General features: G+C 34.3%; 2 protein-coding genes across 3 annotated transcripts; both read left to right on the top strand.

The window, feature by feature from the left end:
- Window positions 1-1,171: 1,171 nt before the first annotated feature.
- LOC131942119 (uncharacterized) lies at window positions 1,172-7,354 on the top strand. Of its 2 annotated transcripts, none has more exons than XM_059301848.1 (7): window positions 1,172-1,225; window positions 2,862-3,000; window positions 3,735-3,813; window positions 4,190-4,327; window positions 4,644-4,722; window positions 6,196-6,303; window positions 7,256-7,354. In XM_059301848.1, the coding sequence occupies exons 2-7, from the start codon at window positions 2,896-2,898 to the stop codon at window positions 7,269-7,271; spliced, it is 525 nt and encodes a 174-aa protein (XP_059157831.1). In that variant the 5' UTR covers window positions 1,172-1,225; window positions 2,862-2,895; the 3' UTR covers window positions 7,272-7,354. The 2 variants fall into 2 exon arrangements, with proteins under 2 accessions (XP_059157831.1, XP_059157830.1); XM_059301847.1 differs by having other exon boundaries at window positions 7,253-7,339.
- A 1,588-nt stretch (window positions 7,355-8,942) lies between these two features.
- Window positions 8,943-16,121, top strand: LOC131942109 (uncharacterized). The gene is made up of 8 exons (XM_059301831.1): window positions 8,943-8,998; window positions 10,184-10,268; window positions 11,154-11,293; window positions 12,839-12,914; window positions 14,058-14,192; window positions 15,183-15,255; window positions 15,918-16,013; window positions 16,100-16,121. The coding sequence occupies exons 2-8, from the start codon at window positions 10,259-10,261 to the stop codon at window positions 16,119-16,121; spliced, it is 552 nt and encodes a 183-aa protein (XP_059157814.1). The 5' UTR covers window positions 8,943-8,998; window positions 10,184-10,258.
- Window positions 16,122-18,018: the final 1,897 nt, after the last annotated feature.

Below are 18,018 nucleotides of genomic sequence, written 5' to 3'. Positions count from 1 at the left end.
TAACCTTCCTAATTAAGTCGAAAACATAGTTAAGTCAGCTCTGTAATCTAGCGGCCTTCAGACGGTAAATATATTTCAATGTTTCGAGATTAGCGATGGGATGTGTACAGTTAGCGGTAATTGTACTGATCGAACCAAGCAGAATGGAAGGCTTGGTGGGACTTGCAGTTGTCGAAACACAATTTTATGTGAAGGGAAAAGGTCTTTAATAGAACGATGCTGCGGCTGTTGTGGTCGGCACCAGACATCCGGCAATTGTTTGGGTGAAGGGCATCTGGTCTTCAATGTCTTGTGGGGCTAACCGCTAGGTTAGGTTAGCATCCCTCTCCCCCCCCCCCACCCCCGGACCAAAATTTCCAGGCTTCACCATTCTAGACTATTCACAGACCGTATCAGAAATACCAGACTCCAAATAACAAAGCTACTAAACTTCTGCTTCGTTTTAATTTTAATACGATTTTCTCCAATAACTAAGTATTACTTGTCAGCATGTTTATGAGCCATATGACCCGTTGATTCCTTACTTCAGCCTGCTTTTCTTTTTTGGATTTGCTGCCATAGCTTTTGTCTACCCAAAAACAATCAGAACGTTAGTAGTTTATACTTAATTTTGAAGTTCTCTCCCCTAGATGAGTTGCTGTCCCTTGCGAAGGAGCTCATTTGTCCGGCAGTTAGCAATCACATGCTAACTCAAGACCACGCCATCACCTCGCTACAATTCGGACTACAACAACATCATCACATCACAAAACAACTCAACACTTGATAACTGGCTTGACATTTTTATTAGGGCTAAAATATCATAATTTGTAATACACTGTCCACTGGCCCCTACGCCAACCCCACCCCCAAAACCCCAATCCACACAAGCACTCAAAGATCCATTTATTTTGAAAACTTAACTAAATGCTTACCCTAGCTCAGATACGACCCAGCTCTGATCACACAAGTTGTCTCCCATGTTAGACAACTCACACAACGTAAACAACACAGTGAGTTATCCAGTACACAGGGACTACACATTCAAGGGAGATCACGAAGATAAATATAATACAAGGGACGTAACAATAACTACCAAGACATAACGTAACGTTGAAATATGTAATAACTGGAACAAAAAATGCGCACTTCCTGGTGCTAAGCACTTTTACGCACCATCGCACAGACATGTCAACAATCCCGCTAGCAACAACTCATTACAGAACCTTTTAAAACAAAATGAAATGTAAGGTATTTTAAACTGAAATATTTATTTTACATTAACTCGATAATTAATTAGGCTAAGGCTTAATCAGGTGTGGGCCGCAGGAGAATGTCCAGATGGGCCTCCAATACTGTAATTGGCCTAGATTCTATGTTAATTTCGCCTGCTTTGATTTTAAAAAAAATTAAAACAACACGTTTTTGTTTAATGGACACTACCGAGTCCACCCAACTCTGATAGGTACCTAACTCAAGATAGGGAAAGTAAAGTCGGCTGGGCATAGTGCTGACCACACTATCTCTTCACATGCCGAGGTCACAGAAACAAGTGAACTCTACTTCCCTTGCCCTATAGACCGTCAGGTTTGAAAGGGAACTTTACATTACTATATGGTAGCGGTTTATGATTCGAGTTGTAAATTTACCGAGTTGGCGAGAATCTTTCCATCATATTATTGACATGGATAAAATCCGTGCTTTTAAGATTTAGTAATCATAAGCCCTAAAAAAACAACAACAAACAACAAAAACTCCAGGCTGAAAATAATTAAGAAATTTCATATTTTTAGAATCAAATGTTATAAAAGCTGCTAATCAAGAGAACTAGAAAATAATTTCTTGAGTTTAAGACTACATTTCTATTTATTTTCATCAAGCCGAAGTTATAACCCGAAGTTTCACTTTCGTAAGACAAATCTGTGATCGATGCTTTCAAAAACACCACTTCATAAAATCTTATAGTAATTTGTACTCAATACTTTTCCGATACAATTTTAAAATAAAATTTATTTTTTCAAACCACATGACCTAGCTCAGCCATGTTTGTTGTCATCTCCAGTGATAAAATGTACACAAACAAATTATTTTTTTAAAAAATTGCCTGGTTACCGTAAATACTAAAAACACCAAATATATCCAAACTTTAGTAAAGTCTAACAAAAAATCAAATAGATTTTTATAACCGTATTTATTTTAATAACATCGTGTTTGAATTTTAAACTATTTAATGGGCATTTCAAATAATTTCAAGAATAATCTCGGTTGTGTCAATCCACCAATTCATTGAGATTTGTCATTTTGAAAGTGTTGTAAATGGCAATTTTTAAAGTGACCCATGATTTTAGAGGCTGGGATTTTAAACAAATACACAATGAAAACTTAAGCCAGGGGGGGGATTGCTTTTATTTATTATTTTATTTATTTAGCCTATTACCCGGGTAGCATGGAAACAGCCAGTCCACCCAGGGCTTTTGTCATGGTTTATTTTTTTTCCGAATTTAAAATAAATTCACTGATGTAAAGAAATGTTTATATATATAGGCGTATAATATATATATGTATATGTATATATATATATATATATATATATATATATATATATATATATATATATATATATATATATATATAGTCATATATATATATATATATATATATATATATATATATATATATATATATATATATATATATATATATATATATATATATATATATATATAGATATATATATATATATATATATATATATATATATATATATATATATATATATATATATACATCTATAAACTCAGAGGGTGTATCAAAGCATTGAGCTTTCCGCTGTATCCCAACACCTCCCCTCACACACCCGCATATTTCCTCATCTCCTACAGGAACATCACGCACTCCCCCTTTCTCTGAGCCAAGATGGCACCCAACTGTTTGCAAATATTCACCCTCATCCTGACCTGTCTCACCTTTATCCTGCTCACCACCGGGCTGTACTCGGCTATGTGGATTAAAAAATCTGTGGTAGGTCACCACTGTACCTATATGATCCTCTGCTCAACACTCGGCTATGTGGATTAAAAAAATGTGCCATATATATATATATATATATATATATATATATATATATATATATATATATATATATATATATATATATATATATATATATATATATATATATATATATATATATATATATATATATATATATATATATATATATATATATATATATATATATATATATATATATATATATATATATATATATATATATATATATATATATATATATATATATATATATATATATATGATCATCTGCTCACAACTGGCCATATGGATTTAAAAAAATAAGTGGTAAGTCAACACTGTGCTTATCCGATAAGGTGTCAACTGGTTATGCGCCATTGAGGCCCTTGACTCCGATTTCAGCCTGTTTTTCTCTTCGGATTTGTTTCCATAGCCTTAGGACAACCAAGAACAAACTACAAGGCATCAATTGTTTTGTTTGGAGTTGTCTCTCCTAAAAGAGTTGCTGTTCGAACTCGAGACTTTTCGGTTTAGCAGCCTTAATCTAATTCAAATTTTAGCTATTTATAAAATTAGTTAAAAAAACTTACGATGATCATTATTTGTGAATGAAATAATACTTACATTTTGATTTGTGTTTGTAATATTAATGTTGTAATATAACTGATTTTTAAAATGTTTTTTTAATGACGTAATATATATTTTTTTCGCACTATTTTCAGAACGGACAAACCATATCCAGGGAGGGATTGTACGAGACATGTGTCCTCGATGGGTGTTCGAAGATAGGTCCTCTCACAAGTCGGTACCGTTTTTACAAGCTTTTATTTAACGTTCTCCCTCTTTCTTTTGTCTGTCCTGCTAGCTTCGTCCGTCATGGATCGAAACTGCCGAGCGAAATTTCGACCACTTCTAAACGACCGATTCGTGTCAAACTTGGCATGTGTGTCAAGACCCGATGACAATGAAATCTGTTTCAAATTTTATCAGATCACATTATTTCTCAACTGCCCATATCACATTTTCTCTTCTCCAGGTGTCCACAGCGAAATTTCGACCACTTCTAAACGACCGATTCGTGGGTCGAAACCCGATGACAATGCAATCTGACATCAAATTTCATCATATCACATTATTACTCTTATCAGCTGTCCATATCACATTTTCTCTTGACCAGGTGTCCACAGAGTGTCACAGATTTTCGGGCACCTGATGATTGTCATCTATGTGATAAATCTGGCCGGTCAGTGCGCTGCTGTCTTCCTCAGTTATCTCCGCTTTACCCGAATATTTGCCCTCATTTACTTCTCCACTGGTGAGTAAACCTTCATCTCATGGTCGGTAGACTTCAATGCCCTCATCTCATGGTGGGTATTAAAACACTCAACGCCATAGATCACATTATTTAAATACCAACGCAAGTAAAATAATGCTATCTTGCAATCCATACTAGTGAATGAATAAGTGTTGTTGATTTAAGTGTAATTAAAAAAAATGAAACATGCATCGTTTTAAAAATGATTCATAAATTTAAAAAAAAAAAAACCTTCACTGCCAGGGTTATTACTTACACATATATTAGGGTATGGCTTATCAGTTAAGATGTACTAATATGATGTTGTTTAATTCAGCCATCATCGCCTTCTCCTTACTTGTCATCTACCCTACTAATATCCGGCCTATAGGGAAAGATGGTCAGCAAGAGTTATGGTAAGTGTTAGAGTTATGGTAAGTGTTAGAGTTATGGTAAGTGTTAGGGTTATGGTAAGTGTTAGGGTTATGGTAAGTGTTAGAGTTATGGTAAGTGTTAGAGTTATGGTAAGTGTTAGAGTTATGGTAAGTGTTAGAGTTATGGTAAGTGTTAGAGTTATGGTAAGTGTTAGGGTTATGGTAAGGAAAGACTGTTAGAATTATGGTAAGTGTTAGGGTTATGGTAAGGAAAGACTGTGTTAGAGTTATGGTAAGTGTTAGGGTTATGGTAAGTGTTAGGGTTATGGTAAGTGTTAGGGTTATGGTAAGTGTTAGGGTTATGGTAAGTGTTAGGGTTATGGTAAGGAAAGACTGTGTTAGAGTTATGGTAAGTGTTAGGGTTATGGTAAGTGTTAGGGTTATGGTAAGTGTTAGGGTTATGGTACGTGTTAGGGTTATGGTAAGTGTTAGGGTTATGGTAAGTGTTAGGGTTATGGTAAGTGTTAGGGTTATGGTAAGGAAAGACTGTTAGAGTTATGGTAAGTGTTAGGGTTATGGTAAGTGTTAGGGTTATGGTAAGTGTTAGGGTTATGGTAAGTGTTAGGGTTATGGTAAGTGTTAGGGTTATGGTAAGTGTTAGGGTTATGGTAAGTGTTAGGGTTATGGTAAGGAAAGACTGTTAGAGTTATGGTAAGTGTTAGGGTTATGGTAAGTGTTAGGGTTATGGTAAGTGTTAGGGTTATGGTAAGTGTTAGGGTTATGGTAAGTGTTAGGGTTATGGTAAGTGTTAGGGTTAGGGTTATGGTAAGTGTTAGGGTTATGGTAAGTGTTAGGGTTATGGTAAGTGTTAGGGTTATGGTAAGTGTTAGTGTTATGGTAAGGAAAGACTGTGTTAGAGTTATGGTAAGTAAAGACTGTTAGAGTTATGGTAAGTGTTAGAGTTATGGTAAGTGTTAGATTTATGGTAAGGAACGACTGTGTTAGAGTTATGGTAAGTAAAGACTGTGTTAGGGTTATGGTAAGTAAAGACTGTGTTAGGGTTATGGTAAGATAGGATTGTGTTAGGGTTATTATAGTAAGATAAGATTGTGTTAGGGTTATGTTAATATAATATTGTGTTAGAGTTATGGTAAGATAAGATTGTGTTAGAGTTATGGTAAGATAAGATTATGTTAGGGTTATGATAAAATACGTTTATTTTAGAGTTATGTTAACATAGAAAAATAATGTTGGACGTGTACAGCCTGTAATAATGTGTAAAGTTTAATCCGCAGGTTTGACTAGGTATTTTACGTGTCCTCAACCTACATTAAACCTCCTTAAATACTTAGTTTTACGCCTCCTAAACCTACACACCCCTAAACCTCCTTTAATCTACAGGTTTGACTGGGGATTTTACGTGTCCTAAACCTACAATAAACCCCCTTTAATCTACAGGTTTGACTGGGGATTTTACGTGTCCTAAACCTACAATAAACCTCCTTTAATCTACAGGTTTGACTGGGGATTTTACGTGTTCCTGTCGGCGACCCTACTCCTGGTAGGTTTGTCTGTGCAGTGTTATGAACTGGACGAGGATACGTTTCCTGGGATTGAGCTAAGGTAACTCATCAATTTGTATGGTTGAGCTTAAGTAACTCATCGTTTTGTTTGGTTGAGCTTAGGTAACTCATGGTTTTGTTTGGTGGAGCTTAGGTAACTCATCGTTTTGTCTGATCGAGCTTAAGTAACTCTTCGTTTTGTTTGGTTGAGCTTAGGTAACTCATCGTTTTGTTTGATTGAGCTTCGGTAACTCATCGTTTTGTTTGACTAAGCTTAGGTAACTCATCGTTTTGTTTGATTGAGCTTAAGTAACTCATCATTTTGTTTTATTGAGCTTAGGTATCTCATTGTTTTGACGATTGAGATTAGGTAATTCATCGTTTTGTCGGATTGAGTTTTGGTAAATCTTTTTTTTTTTGAGTCAGTAGGTAACTGATCTTCTTGTCTGATTTAGTCATGTATTTTGTTTTTTGTCGTGCCAAATAATTCTATCATTTGCTGGATCAAGCTTTTCCTCTTTTGCTTGTCTGCGTCAGAGATTATACCTTCCATTCATCTTCTAGGGTATTTCGTTAGATTTAAAAGGGTCGACGTGGTCCAGTCGGTAAAGCTCATGGTTGCTAAACCAAAAAGTCTCGAGTTCGAACCTTCGGGCAGATCAGGCTCGTTAGCTGGGGACAGCCACTCTTCTAGGAGAGAAAACTCTAAAATCAAACAACTGCTGCCTTGTAGTTTGTTCTTGGTTGGACAAAGGCTATGGAAGCAAATCCAAAACGAAAAGCAGGCTGAAATCGGAGTCAATGGCCTCAAAGGCGCATAACCAGTTTACACGTATACTTAATTATATTGGAGGAGATCCCTTCCAACACCAAAATTAAGAACGAAGAAGAAGAAAAATATTGCTTACATTGATTGTAAATTTCTCTTTCTTCATATAGCCATCATTTCTTGCTATCAAAAACACAACTATGTAGCTTGATAGTTTCATGCAACGGTATTTTTTTATTAGCAGGAGAGATTCATCATGATGTAGAGTACATCAAAACATCACGATGTTGGACACAAGTTAAATATGAATTCGCCATCACGAAATAGATAAAATAAAACCTAAAACATTATGAGTGTTGTGTTTGGTCAGACACCGTTTGTGATCCCATACCTTAAATCGATATTGTTAGCAAATATTATATATCTGGTAGGGGTTCATCCATAAATGACGTCACTCTTTTTTTGACGATTTTTACCTCCCCACCTCTCCCTCCCCTCCGTCTCACAACGTATTTTTATCAATTCCTTTTACAATTTATTAAAACCGTTTTCTAAAACGCGATTACAGCTAAAACTCGTTCTCTAACATTGTTTTTTTATAATGCAAAAAAGTGACGTCACATTATCTGACCCCCCCCCCCCTCCCCCTCATCACACACCGTCACAACATTACGGACCCCCCTCCCCCCTACGATTGTGACGTCATTTATGGACGACCCCTAGACAGATGGCTAAGTCTGACTAAAGACTTAAGGTTAAATTAGGTTAGTTAGCTGATTTTGATATCAAATGAATGGAGTTAAGGTATTGATTTGGTGTTTTGTTAGTTGGCTATATTCAAAGTCCAAAAACGTGATTGTCATTTCCGATTTTCGGAATTAAAAAAATAATAGCATTTTAGTAATCGATACCGTTTTAGGTATTGACTTCCGTCAGATAGTGAATCCCTTTATATATTGAATAAGGTAAAGTATCGAATCGATTACGTCACTCTACGATTACTTTCTCAGGAAAGAGCCCAAACGCCTAACCTGAATAATGACCGATACACATCATAGCACACCATGCACACATCTAAGACAGCGCGAAAGATACTGGGCTACAGCGCGGGAGATACTGGACTGATAGAAAATATTTGGTTGTTGACAATAATAAAACTAAAAATAAGATCAATGTTTATGAATCATAGTAAAAACACATTAGAAAGATCGGTGCAGTTTTGTTCGAGAGAACAGAAAAATAAATTGGTTTTGAGGCGTATGTTTAAAGTGTTGAAATGAAAACATATAGCCCAATCTGATAGACACTAACACTAGAAAGAATGGTCACCATTGGGGACAGTTGGAGAAACTTACACCAAAAAGATTGGTTACCACTGGGGACAGTTGGAGAAACTAGCACAAGAAAGGTGGGTTACCACTGGAGACAGTTGGAGAAATTAGCACAAGAAAGATGGGTTACCACTGGGGACAGTTGGAGAAACTAGCACAAGAAAGATGGGTTACCACTGGGGACAATTGGAGAAACTAGCACAAGAAAGATGGGTTACCACTGGGGACAATTGGAGTAACTAACACAAGAAAGATGGGTTACCACTGGGGACAGTTGGAGAAACTAGCACAAGAAAGATGGGTTACCACTGGGGACAGTTAGAGAAACTAGCACAAGAAAGATGGGTTACCACTGGGGACAGTTGGAGAAACTAGCACAAGAAAGATGGGTTACCACTGGGGACAGTTGGAGAAAGTGGCACAATAAAAATGTGCCGTGAAATGTATAATTAACGGTCATTGCCCAAGAGTGTCCTACTGGCTCAAAAGATGATCATCTAGTTACACAATGAAAACTTGCGCACCGTCTACCTGATAGAATTATTGCACCGAAGAGCACCATTTTGGTTATTTTCGTAACGAAGGATAGATCTGTTCCGTATTAAACATTTCCTGAAATTCAAATTTGAAACCTGTGCTATATATTTGAGTTTGAGGTTTTTCTGTTTCTTCAACTAGATCTAGATTTATACGTTTTATAAACGTTTGTAGGGTTGTGCATTTTTAGTTAATTTAAACATTTATTATAATATGAATTAGCGTTATATAGACGAATCAATATCCAGGCAAGTTGATTTGAAGTAGATCTAGAGTCTAGATCATCTAGATCTAGATCTAGATCTAGATCTAGTAGTGTTGTTATCATTTCTATTTTAATTTAGACTATTGTTATTTCTACTATTAGTCAGTCAAATACCTTACACATTTCCAAGACTCTAGAATATAGAGACTCAGGACTATATAATTTTAACCTATCTTACAGTATCGCATACATGAATAATGACCTGTCGGTGTCTATGTTACGGTTTGGGTAAATTAAGGTTAGAGTAAAGATACGATAGGCCTGGGATTAGGTTAATTGTTAGGGCTAGAATTAAAATAGCGATGCTTTTTTAAAAAAAAAAACAACAAAACAAAAAACTATTTCTAGATCTATATCATGAAGGTAATGTGTTAGAGAGTAAGGAGTCAGGGTTAGAAAGTAATAAATTAGCATTAGATAAAGAAGTTTGAGTTAGAGAGTAGCATGTTATGGTTAGATTAACCAATTAGGGTTTGAGAGTAAAGTATGGGCTTAGAGAGTAACATATTAAGGTTAGATTAAGAAGTTTGGGCTAGAGGTAAAGAGCTAGGCATATAGTTTAACAAGGCCGAATAACAGAGTAAAGAGTTAGGGTAAGAGCGTATCATATTAGGATTAGATTAAAGAGGTAGGGTTAGAGTAGAGAATAAAGCGGTAGGGTTACAGGGATAGGGTTAGAGATTAACGAAATGTGGTTTAGAGTTAAAGCCTGAATATTTTTGATTTCCCGATTTGATATTCAAACAAAATTCCAAATTTACATTTTCAAAAGTTATTCATAACCACGTTTTTTTCTTCTTTTTCATTCACATAAAAACATGTTAAATTGTTAAATTTTATATTTGACTTAAACACGTCTAAACTATTTAAAAAGGGTAATGGAAAATAAAAATTGTTCCTAAGTTTTTCAATAGGGCTGGTAAGTAGGTCACCAACCACTTATACGGCTCAATAACACCTGCATGAGCCATAGAACTGGTTGGTGACCTACTTACCAGCCCTATTGTGATAGACCGTTTACTTTTGTAATTCTACACAGCCCATGTGTTAAGACTTCCTGTGGAAGAAATCTTGTCAATGCTGTCCTACCTTAGAACAATCAGTGACGTCGAGCATGCATATAGGTAAGACTTGTGAAACCCATGACTTATACAATGGAATAATAATGCAGGTATAAAAACTTATACATCGAGTTATGCCATTGCATATACCTGCATGAATTATAACGTGAATGAGGGTAAATATTGTCAGGCAAATATTGGTAGGATAAATTAGGTATGCAATGTCAAATTGATACAGGTAAAATAATATATATATATATATATATATATATATATATATATATATATATATATATATATATATATACACTGGTTTTATTACATATGTTATATTTATACTTGTTTAAAAGCCATTCAAAAGTATGTATGACATACAAAAACATACATATATACATGTGTTACATCTTAGAAATTAAATTAGAACTGCAGTTATTTAAAGACCAAACACTCTATGGGGCAGATGAAGTAGTATTTCTTTCTTGACATCGGCATATAAAGGAGTGGTGTGGTCAGCACTATGCCCAGCCGCCTTTACATTCAATAACTTGAGTCAGATGCCCATTAGAGCTGGATGGACATATCGACGTCATTCAGTCACGAGTCCGGGACGAGATCCGAACTCGAGGGCTTTGTTTGAGCAGTTAATCGCCCTGCCATCCGACCACACGATCCCAAATGCAGTTATTGCTTTTATCTAAATGCAAGCAGCATAGCTTAAGAATTTGAGTCTAGAACGAGATCCGAACTCGAGACCTTCATGCTAGCATTTAATTGCCTAACCATCCAACCACATCTAAATGCAAGCAGCATAGCTTAAGAATTTAAGTCTAGAACGAGATCCGAACTCGAGACCTTCATGCTAGCAGTTAATCGCCCTACCATCCGACCACACCATCCCAACTGCATCTAAATCCAAGCAGCACAGCCCAAGAGTTGATAATGTTGCAGGCCCGAATAACGCAGTGACGACGACAAAGAAGAAGAAACACGCAAAGCTGTCGGCGTACATTACGGTATTTTTCTCGATCATCACCTTCTTGGCATACACTGTTGGCCTCTGCAGTGTTAACTGGAGCTTGAAAATTGTGGCAAGTCATCGATTTATGCGTAGCAACTCATCCTTGTATTTATAACAGAGGCGTCGCTAGATCTAGTGTCACCTGGTGCGGAACCTCATAGTGTCACCCCCCAAACCAAAAAAAATAATAAATTATAGGCTATATATATATATATATATATATATATATATATATATATATATAAAGTTACGTTTTCATATTAAATTATTATATATGGTGACCCCCCCAAACTAAAAAAATAATAAATTATAGGCTATATATATACATATATATATATATATATATATATATAAAGTAACGTTTTCATAGTAAATTATTATATATGGTGACCCCCCCCCCCCCAACCTAAAAAAATAATAAATTATAGGCTATATATATACATATATATATATATATATATATATATATATATATATATATATATATATATATATAAGTAACGTTTTCATAGTAAATTATTATATATGGTGACCCCCCCCCAAACTAAAAAAAAATAAAGTATAGGCTATATATATATATATATATATATATATATATATATATATATATATATATATATATATATATATATATATCAACGTTTTCTTAGTAAGTTATTAGATATGGTGATACCCCCACCCTGGTCGTTGATTGACTTTAATTACCAGTAAATGAAAATATTCAACTTAACATAATTTTCTTTGTACATTTTGCAGTTAGTGCCACCCTTGGGTGATAGCGTTATAGTGTGTACAGTTAACAGTAATGATGTTATTCTATAATAGGTTATTAATACAGTTGGAGGTAGCATTGTTTTATCTATAGTTAGCAAGATTAGGTCATGGTTTCACCTCCCTAACCTTGTCGGTATTTGTGAATTTGTATTTAAAAGACTTTTTCATTCTGATTAAGAATTAATTAACTGGCGAAAAATGATTCATCTATATATTTAGCAAATTGTTTTTGTCTTGGTGTCACCCCTTAAATGGCGTCACCCGGTGTGGTGCGCCCCCCTTCCCACGCCTCGCGACGCCTCTGATCTATGTGAAGTAAGTTATCCTTTCGAATTATGGGACAAATGAAGTAGAGTTCACAGTATTTTTTCTGCATGATCTCGGAGGGATGGATAGTGTGGTCAGAACTATGCCCAGCTGAATTTATTTCAATTAACTTCAGTCAGGTACTTATTAGAGCTGGGTGGACTCAGGGACATCCTACGGACTCGAACCCTGGATTTGAACTCGAGACTTCATCGGGTTAACTGTCGTGCGCTCTACAACCCGACCACGCCATTTTTAACTATAACTAATAATCGTATTTTTTAAATTTTTCTTTGCATATCATTACATTTTGTCTAGTAATTTGAAGTATTATACGATGTAAGGAGTCAGTTTATATGTAGCAGTCATAACGTTATTTATATTAAAAAAAAAACAAATTAGTAAGCAATTAATCATAAGTGTAACATTGTTCAGTTACAATTCTATTTGTATACATCAGAAAGGCAAGATAGTTGACAATGTTGGCAGTTTAAGTGTAACATTGTTCAGTTACAATTCTATTTGTATACATCAGAAAGGCAAGATAGTTGACTATGAAGGTCTGTTCTTGACGTGTACCGAGATAGAATGCAAGTTCCAGAACGAAGGAGGTGAGAGGTCATGTCCTTGTTGCAGAATTAATGGGGGGGGGGTGGCTAGGGTCAAGACACACAACCATAAAAAATACCGAACCCTACTGCTCCAATACCGAACCCTTCTCCTACAATGCCCAATACCGAACCCCACTCCTCCTATATCGAACCCTTCTCCAATACCGAACCCTTCTCCTACAATACCCAATACCGAACCCCATCTCCTCCAATACCAAACCCCAGCTCCTCCAATACCGAACCCCACTCCTCCAATACCGAACCCTACTCCGCCAATATCAAACCCATCTACTCCAATACCGAACCCATCTTCATCGGGACTGGTTTATTAAAGTACTTAGCCTATAATTGGGTACCTCCTGATAAAATAACCAATTGGCATATTATGCACCACTTAATTAACTGCTAGATTAATTAACTGTAACATTATTATCTAATTATATTAGTATATACGGGCAGGCGCACAGGCTGAAGACTCTAATATACTACAGACCAAGAAATAGACACAGATGTTTTAAATGATTGATATAACTCTCCTTAGATGTCAATAAAACTGCTCACAAATTATATACAATTCTCCCCAGCTGTCTACAATACTGCTAACATGTTTTGGTATAACTGTCCCAGCAAGACTTCTCACACGTTTTGATATTACTCCTTCAGCTATCAGCAAAATTGCTCAGATGTTTTGATATAACTCTCCCCGTAAGATTGCTCGTGTCTTGATATAATTTTCCCCAGCTATCCATAAAACTGCTCACAAGTTTTGATATAACTCTCCCCGTAAAACTGCTCACAAGTTTTGATATAACTATCCCAAGCTATCCATGAAACTGCTCACAAGTTTTGATATAACTTTCCCCAGCTATCCGTAAAACTACTCACAAGTTTTGATATAACTATCCCCAGCTATCCATAATACTGTGCACAAGTTTTGATATAACTCTCCCAAGCTATCCATGAAACTGCTCACAAGTTTTGATATAACTTTCCCCATAAAACTGCTCACAAGTTTTGATATAACTTTCCCCGTAAAACAGCTCACAAGTTTTGATATAACTTTCCCCGTAAGATCGCTCATGTTTTGATATAACTTCCCAGCTATCCGTAAAACTGCTCATGTTATGATATAACTCTCCCCAGCTATCCGTAAAACAGCACATTTTCTCGCCCTCGTCATGTCGCTTATCTACTACACCAATGTCGTCTTACAACTAATGGCTGTCTACAGCAAATGTTACTGTCCGACTGTCTATACATTGTTGTATTACACATCAGGTGAGTGATGTAATATATCAGGTAAGTGTTGTAATATATCAGGTAAGTGTGATATTATATCAAGTAAGTGTTGTATTATATCAAGTAAGTGATGTATTATATCAAGTAAGTGCTGTATTACACGTCAGGTAAGTGTTGTATTACACAGCAGGTAAGTGTTGTAATATATCAGGTAAGTGTTGTATTATATCAAGTAAGTGATGTATTATATCAAGTAAGTGTTGTATTACACAGCAGGTAAGTGTTGTAATATATCAGGTAAGTGTTGTATTATATCAAGTAAGTGATGTATTATATCAAGTAAGTGATGTATTATATCAAGTAAGTATTGTATTACACATCAGGTAAGTGTTGTATTACACAGCAGTTAAGTGTTGTAATATATCAAGTGTTGTATTACACATAAGGTAATTGTTGTAATATATCAAGTGTTGTATTACACATAAGGTAATTGTTGTAATATATCAAGTGTTGTATTACAGATAAGGTAATTGTTGCATATGTCAATTATAAGTTTTAGCAGGTAAATATTGCAGATGTCAAGTATAAGTTATATCAGGTGAATATTGCAAATATCAAGTATGAGTTTTAGCAGGTAAATATTACAGATGTCAAGTCTATTTTATAACAGGTAAATATTGCAAATGTCAAGTATAAGTTATAGCAGGTAAACATTGCAGATGTCAAGTATATTTTATAGCAGGTAAATATTGCAGATGCCAAGTCTGTATTCCGATCTTCTACTTACGCGTAGTCCACAGTTGATCTTCATCAACCATTTTATTATAAATTCTCCCCAACTGTAAAACAATAAGACGTTATGAATTTAGTTTTCATTACTCATTAAGTCTACTCTGGCTAAGTGCTCCTAATTATGAGCCCACCATTTAGATGTTTACCATTCCCGCTATATGTTTTAGAAGCTTAGAGTTATTTGTTTACACTAAAAAAAATTCTGATTTTTGCCTATCCTTTCCTGAATCATTTCAGCTGTCATTGCCTTCATGTTAGTTCTGGTCTACCCGACGTTTTTAAGATGGTCAGAGCCAGACAAAGAGATCAGGTTTGGTCAATAGCATTCAACATATATATATATATATATATATATGTATACATATATAGAGATATATAGATCGATAGATTCAGATATATGTATGTTTATATATAATATATATATATATATGCTTGTATGTGTGTGTATATTATGTTTGTGTAGTATATGTATATCAACATATTATATACACATATATATATATATATATATGTATATATTTATAAATATATATATATATATATACATACATATATATATATATATATATATATATATATATATATATATATATATATATATATATATATATATATATATATATATATATATATATATATATATACTTGTATGTGCGTTGGTACCTGTGTCTGTATGTGTGTTTGTATTTTCAGTAGATACAGATAATCTATCAATCTATATATCTCTATATATGTATACATATATATATATATATAAATATATATAAATATATATATATATATATATATATATATATATATGTATATATAGCTACATATATAAACAATAAACAGAGAGAGATTATATATATATATATACATATATATATATATATATATATATATATATATATATATATATATATATATATATATATATATATATATATATATATATATATATATATAAGCATGAAACATTGTTGGTCATAGGTTAGACTGGGGATACTTCACTTTCCTTTTCGCCCTTTTTATGATGATAACCATGGGGATGCGCTGTTGTAGATATTCTAAGGCCTACTGCTGCAGGTACGTGTGTTGATATGTCAGGTACTATGTTGGTCTATATGAGGTACTATGTTAGCCTTATCAGGTACTATGTTGGTCTATATCAGGTACTATGTTGGGCTGTATTAGGTACTATGTTGGCCTGTATCAAGTACTATGTTGGTCTATATCAGGTACTATGTTGGTCTATATCAGGTACTATGTTGGTCTATATCAGGTACTATGTTGGTCTGTATCAGGTACTATGTTGGCCTATATCAGGTACTATGTTGGTCTATATCAGGTACTATGTTGGCCTATATCAGGTACTATGTTGGCCTGTATCAGGTACTATGTTGGCCTGTATCAGGTACTATGTTGGCCTATGTCAAGTACTATGTAGGCCTATATCAAGTACTATGTTGGCCTATATCAAGTACTATGTTGGCCTATATCAAGTACTATGTTGGCCTATATCAGGTACTATGTTGGCCATTATCAGGTACTATGTTGGGCTGTATCAGGTACTATGTTGAGCATTATGATGTACTGTTGACCTTTATTGGGTAAGCAATATCAAAAGACACATTGTTAGATTTTTTTTCCTTAATGCTTTATAAATTGATAGAATTAAAGTCCTTTTTTAACATCTCGATTATTTTTATATTGTTTAGCATTTAGGAGCCAATCGCTTAAATTAAAATACTTTTTAAAAAATCGGAGCTTTTCAAGTAATTCAAAGAGACAAAATTCTTATTTATGATTTCAAAAATTTTACAAGAAATTGTTTTAAATATACATAAAAAACAAATAGTCAAGGACTAATTTTTTACGTCACAATGTTTCAACATTTACGTCACAATGTTTCAACATGGAATGATCAGCTGCTCTATAGAGTGACGTCAAAAGTTAGGTAACGACAGAGTTTCATGACATAAGGTTACCTCTGAACTTGGAATAATCAACTGTTCCATATAGTGACGTCATAAGTTAGGGTTCTTAGGGTTCTTGTCATGTTTACCACAGTGGAAGCTCCTGTTGTGTGTGCAAGACGGGATGAGGTGACCCAAGGAAGCGTTAATTGTGATGGTCTTCTGGAACTTTCCTGGGGGTAACTGACTGTCTTTGTGCTTTAACAGCAAACCTAGTTCATATATATATATATATATATATATATATATATATATATATATATATATATATATATATATATATATATATATATATATATCGTGTGAATGAAATACAGAAGTTTGACCATTTCCAAATTTAAATAAATCTAAATTGGTATGTAGAATGTTTAAAAAAATATTTATCAATAAAAAAAAAAGATCCCAGTAAAGAGAGTTTGCAGAAAGTAAAATAGCAGAATATTTAACAATGTTTGGATGACAGATACCATTTTTTAAAATGTAAATATGTGGATTTAAGTGGGGGGTGGGGATGGGAAGTAGTTAAAGTAACTGTTACATTTTCAGTTAGGGTTAAGTTAAGCCTTAAGGCACATTATTTTAAATTATGTTTTTATTACACGGTACAGGTAAACAGACAGGGCATGCGCATCCGATGACGTAGAAGTGACGTCATTTATTGGTCAAGCTAAACACGGTCATCCTCCGCCTGTAGTCCACAGTGATGTTCTTTATTCACTCATTAACTTTAATGATGCTGTTTTAATTAATTATCTAGGCAGTAAATGAACATGTATTGCTTGAAATAGTGTTATGGTTTGGTTTTTTCATAACCTGTTATTTTTGTGTGTCTAAAATTAGTGACTAGTTTTATGTGGGTGAGGATTTAAGAAGTCAGTCTTCGTTTTTGTGTCGGCTTCATTATTCATACATTAACTTAAATTATGCTGTTCTTAATTAATTATCTAGGCCGTAAATGAGCATGTATTGCTTGAAATAGTGTTATCGTTTGGTTTTTTCATAACCTGTTTTTTTTTGCGTCTAAAATTAGTGACTAATTTTATGTGGGTGAGGGATTAAGAAGTCAGAATTCATTTTCGTGTCGGCTTCATTATTCACACGCTAATGTTAATGAT

Source organism: Physella acuta, unplaced genomic scaffold, assembly GCF_028476545.2.
Source record: "Physella acuta isolate Inbredline_101_S28 unplaced genomic scaffold, ASM2847654v3 ptg000388l, whole genome shotgun sequence".
In the NCBI taxonomy this organism is placed as follows: Eukaryota; Metazoa; Mollusca; class Gastropoda; family Physidae; genus Physella; species Physella acuta.
Note: the sequence above shows the minus strand (reverse complement) of the source record. Positions and strands in the feature narration are given on the sequence as shown.

Bases quoted from the DNA above. Each gene is read 5' to 3' on its own strand.
- LOC131942119 (XM_059301847.1), top strand. From the start codon at position 2,896: ATGGCACCCAACTGTTTGCAAATATTCACCCTCATCCTGACCTGTCTC. The intron at 3,814-4,189 runs GTCGGTACCGTT...TCTCTTGACCAG, and splicing joins GAAGATAGGTCCTCTCACAA to GTGTCCACAGAGTGTCACAG. The intron at 4,328-4,643 runs GTGAGTAAACCT...TGTTTAATTCAG, and splicing joins CCTCATTTACTTCTCCACTG to CCATCATCGCCTTCTCCTTA.
- LOC131942109 (XM_059301831.1), top strand. The intron at 15,256-15,917 runs GTTTGGTCAATA...TGTTGGTCATAG, and splicing joins GAGCCAGACAAAGAGATCAG to GTTAGACTGGGGATACTTCA. The intron at 16,014-16,099 runs GTACGTGTGTTG...GGTCTATATCAG, and splicing joins TCTAAGGCCTACTGCTGCAG to GTACTATGTTGGGCTGTATT.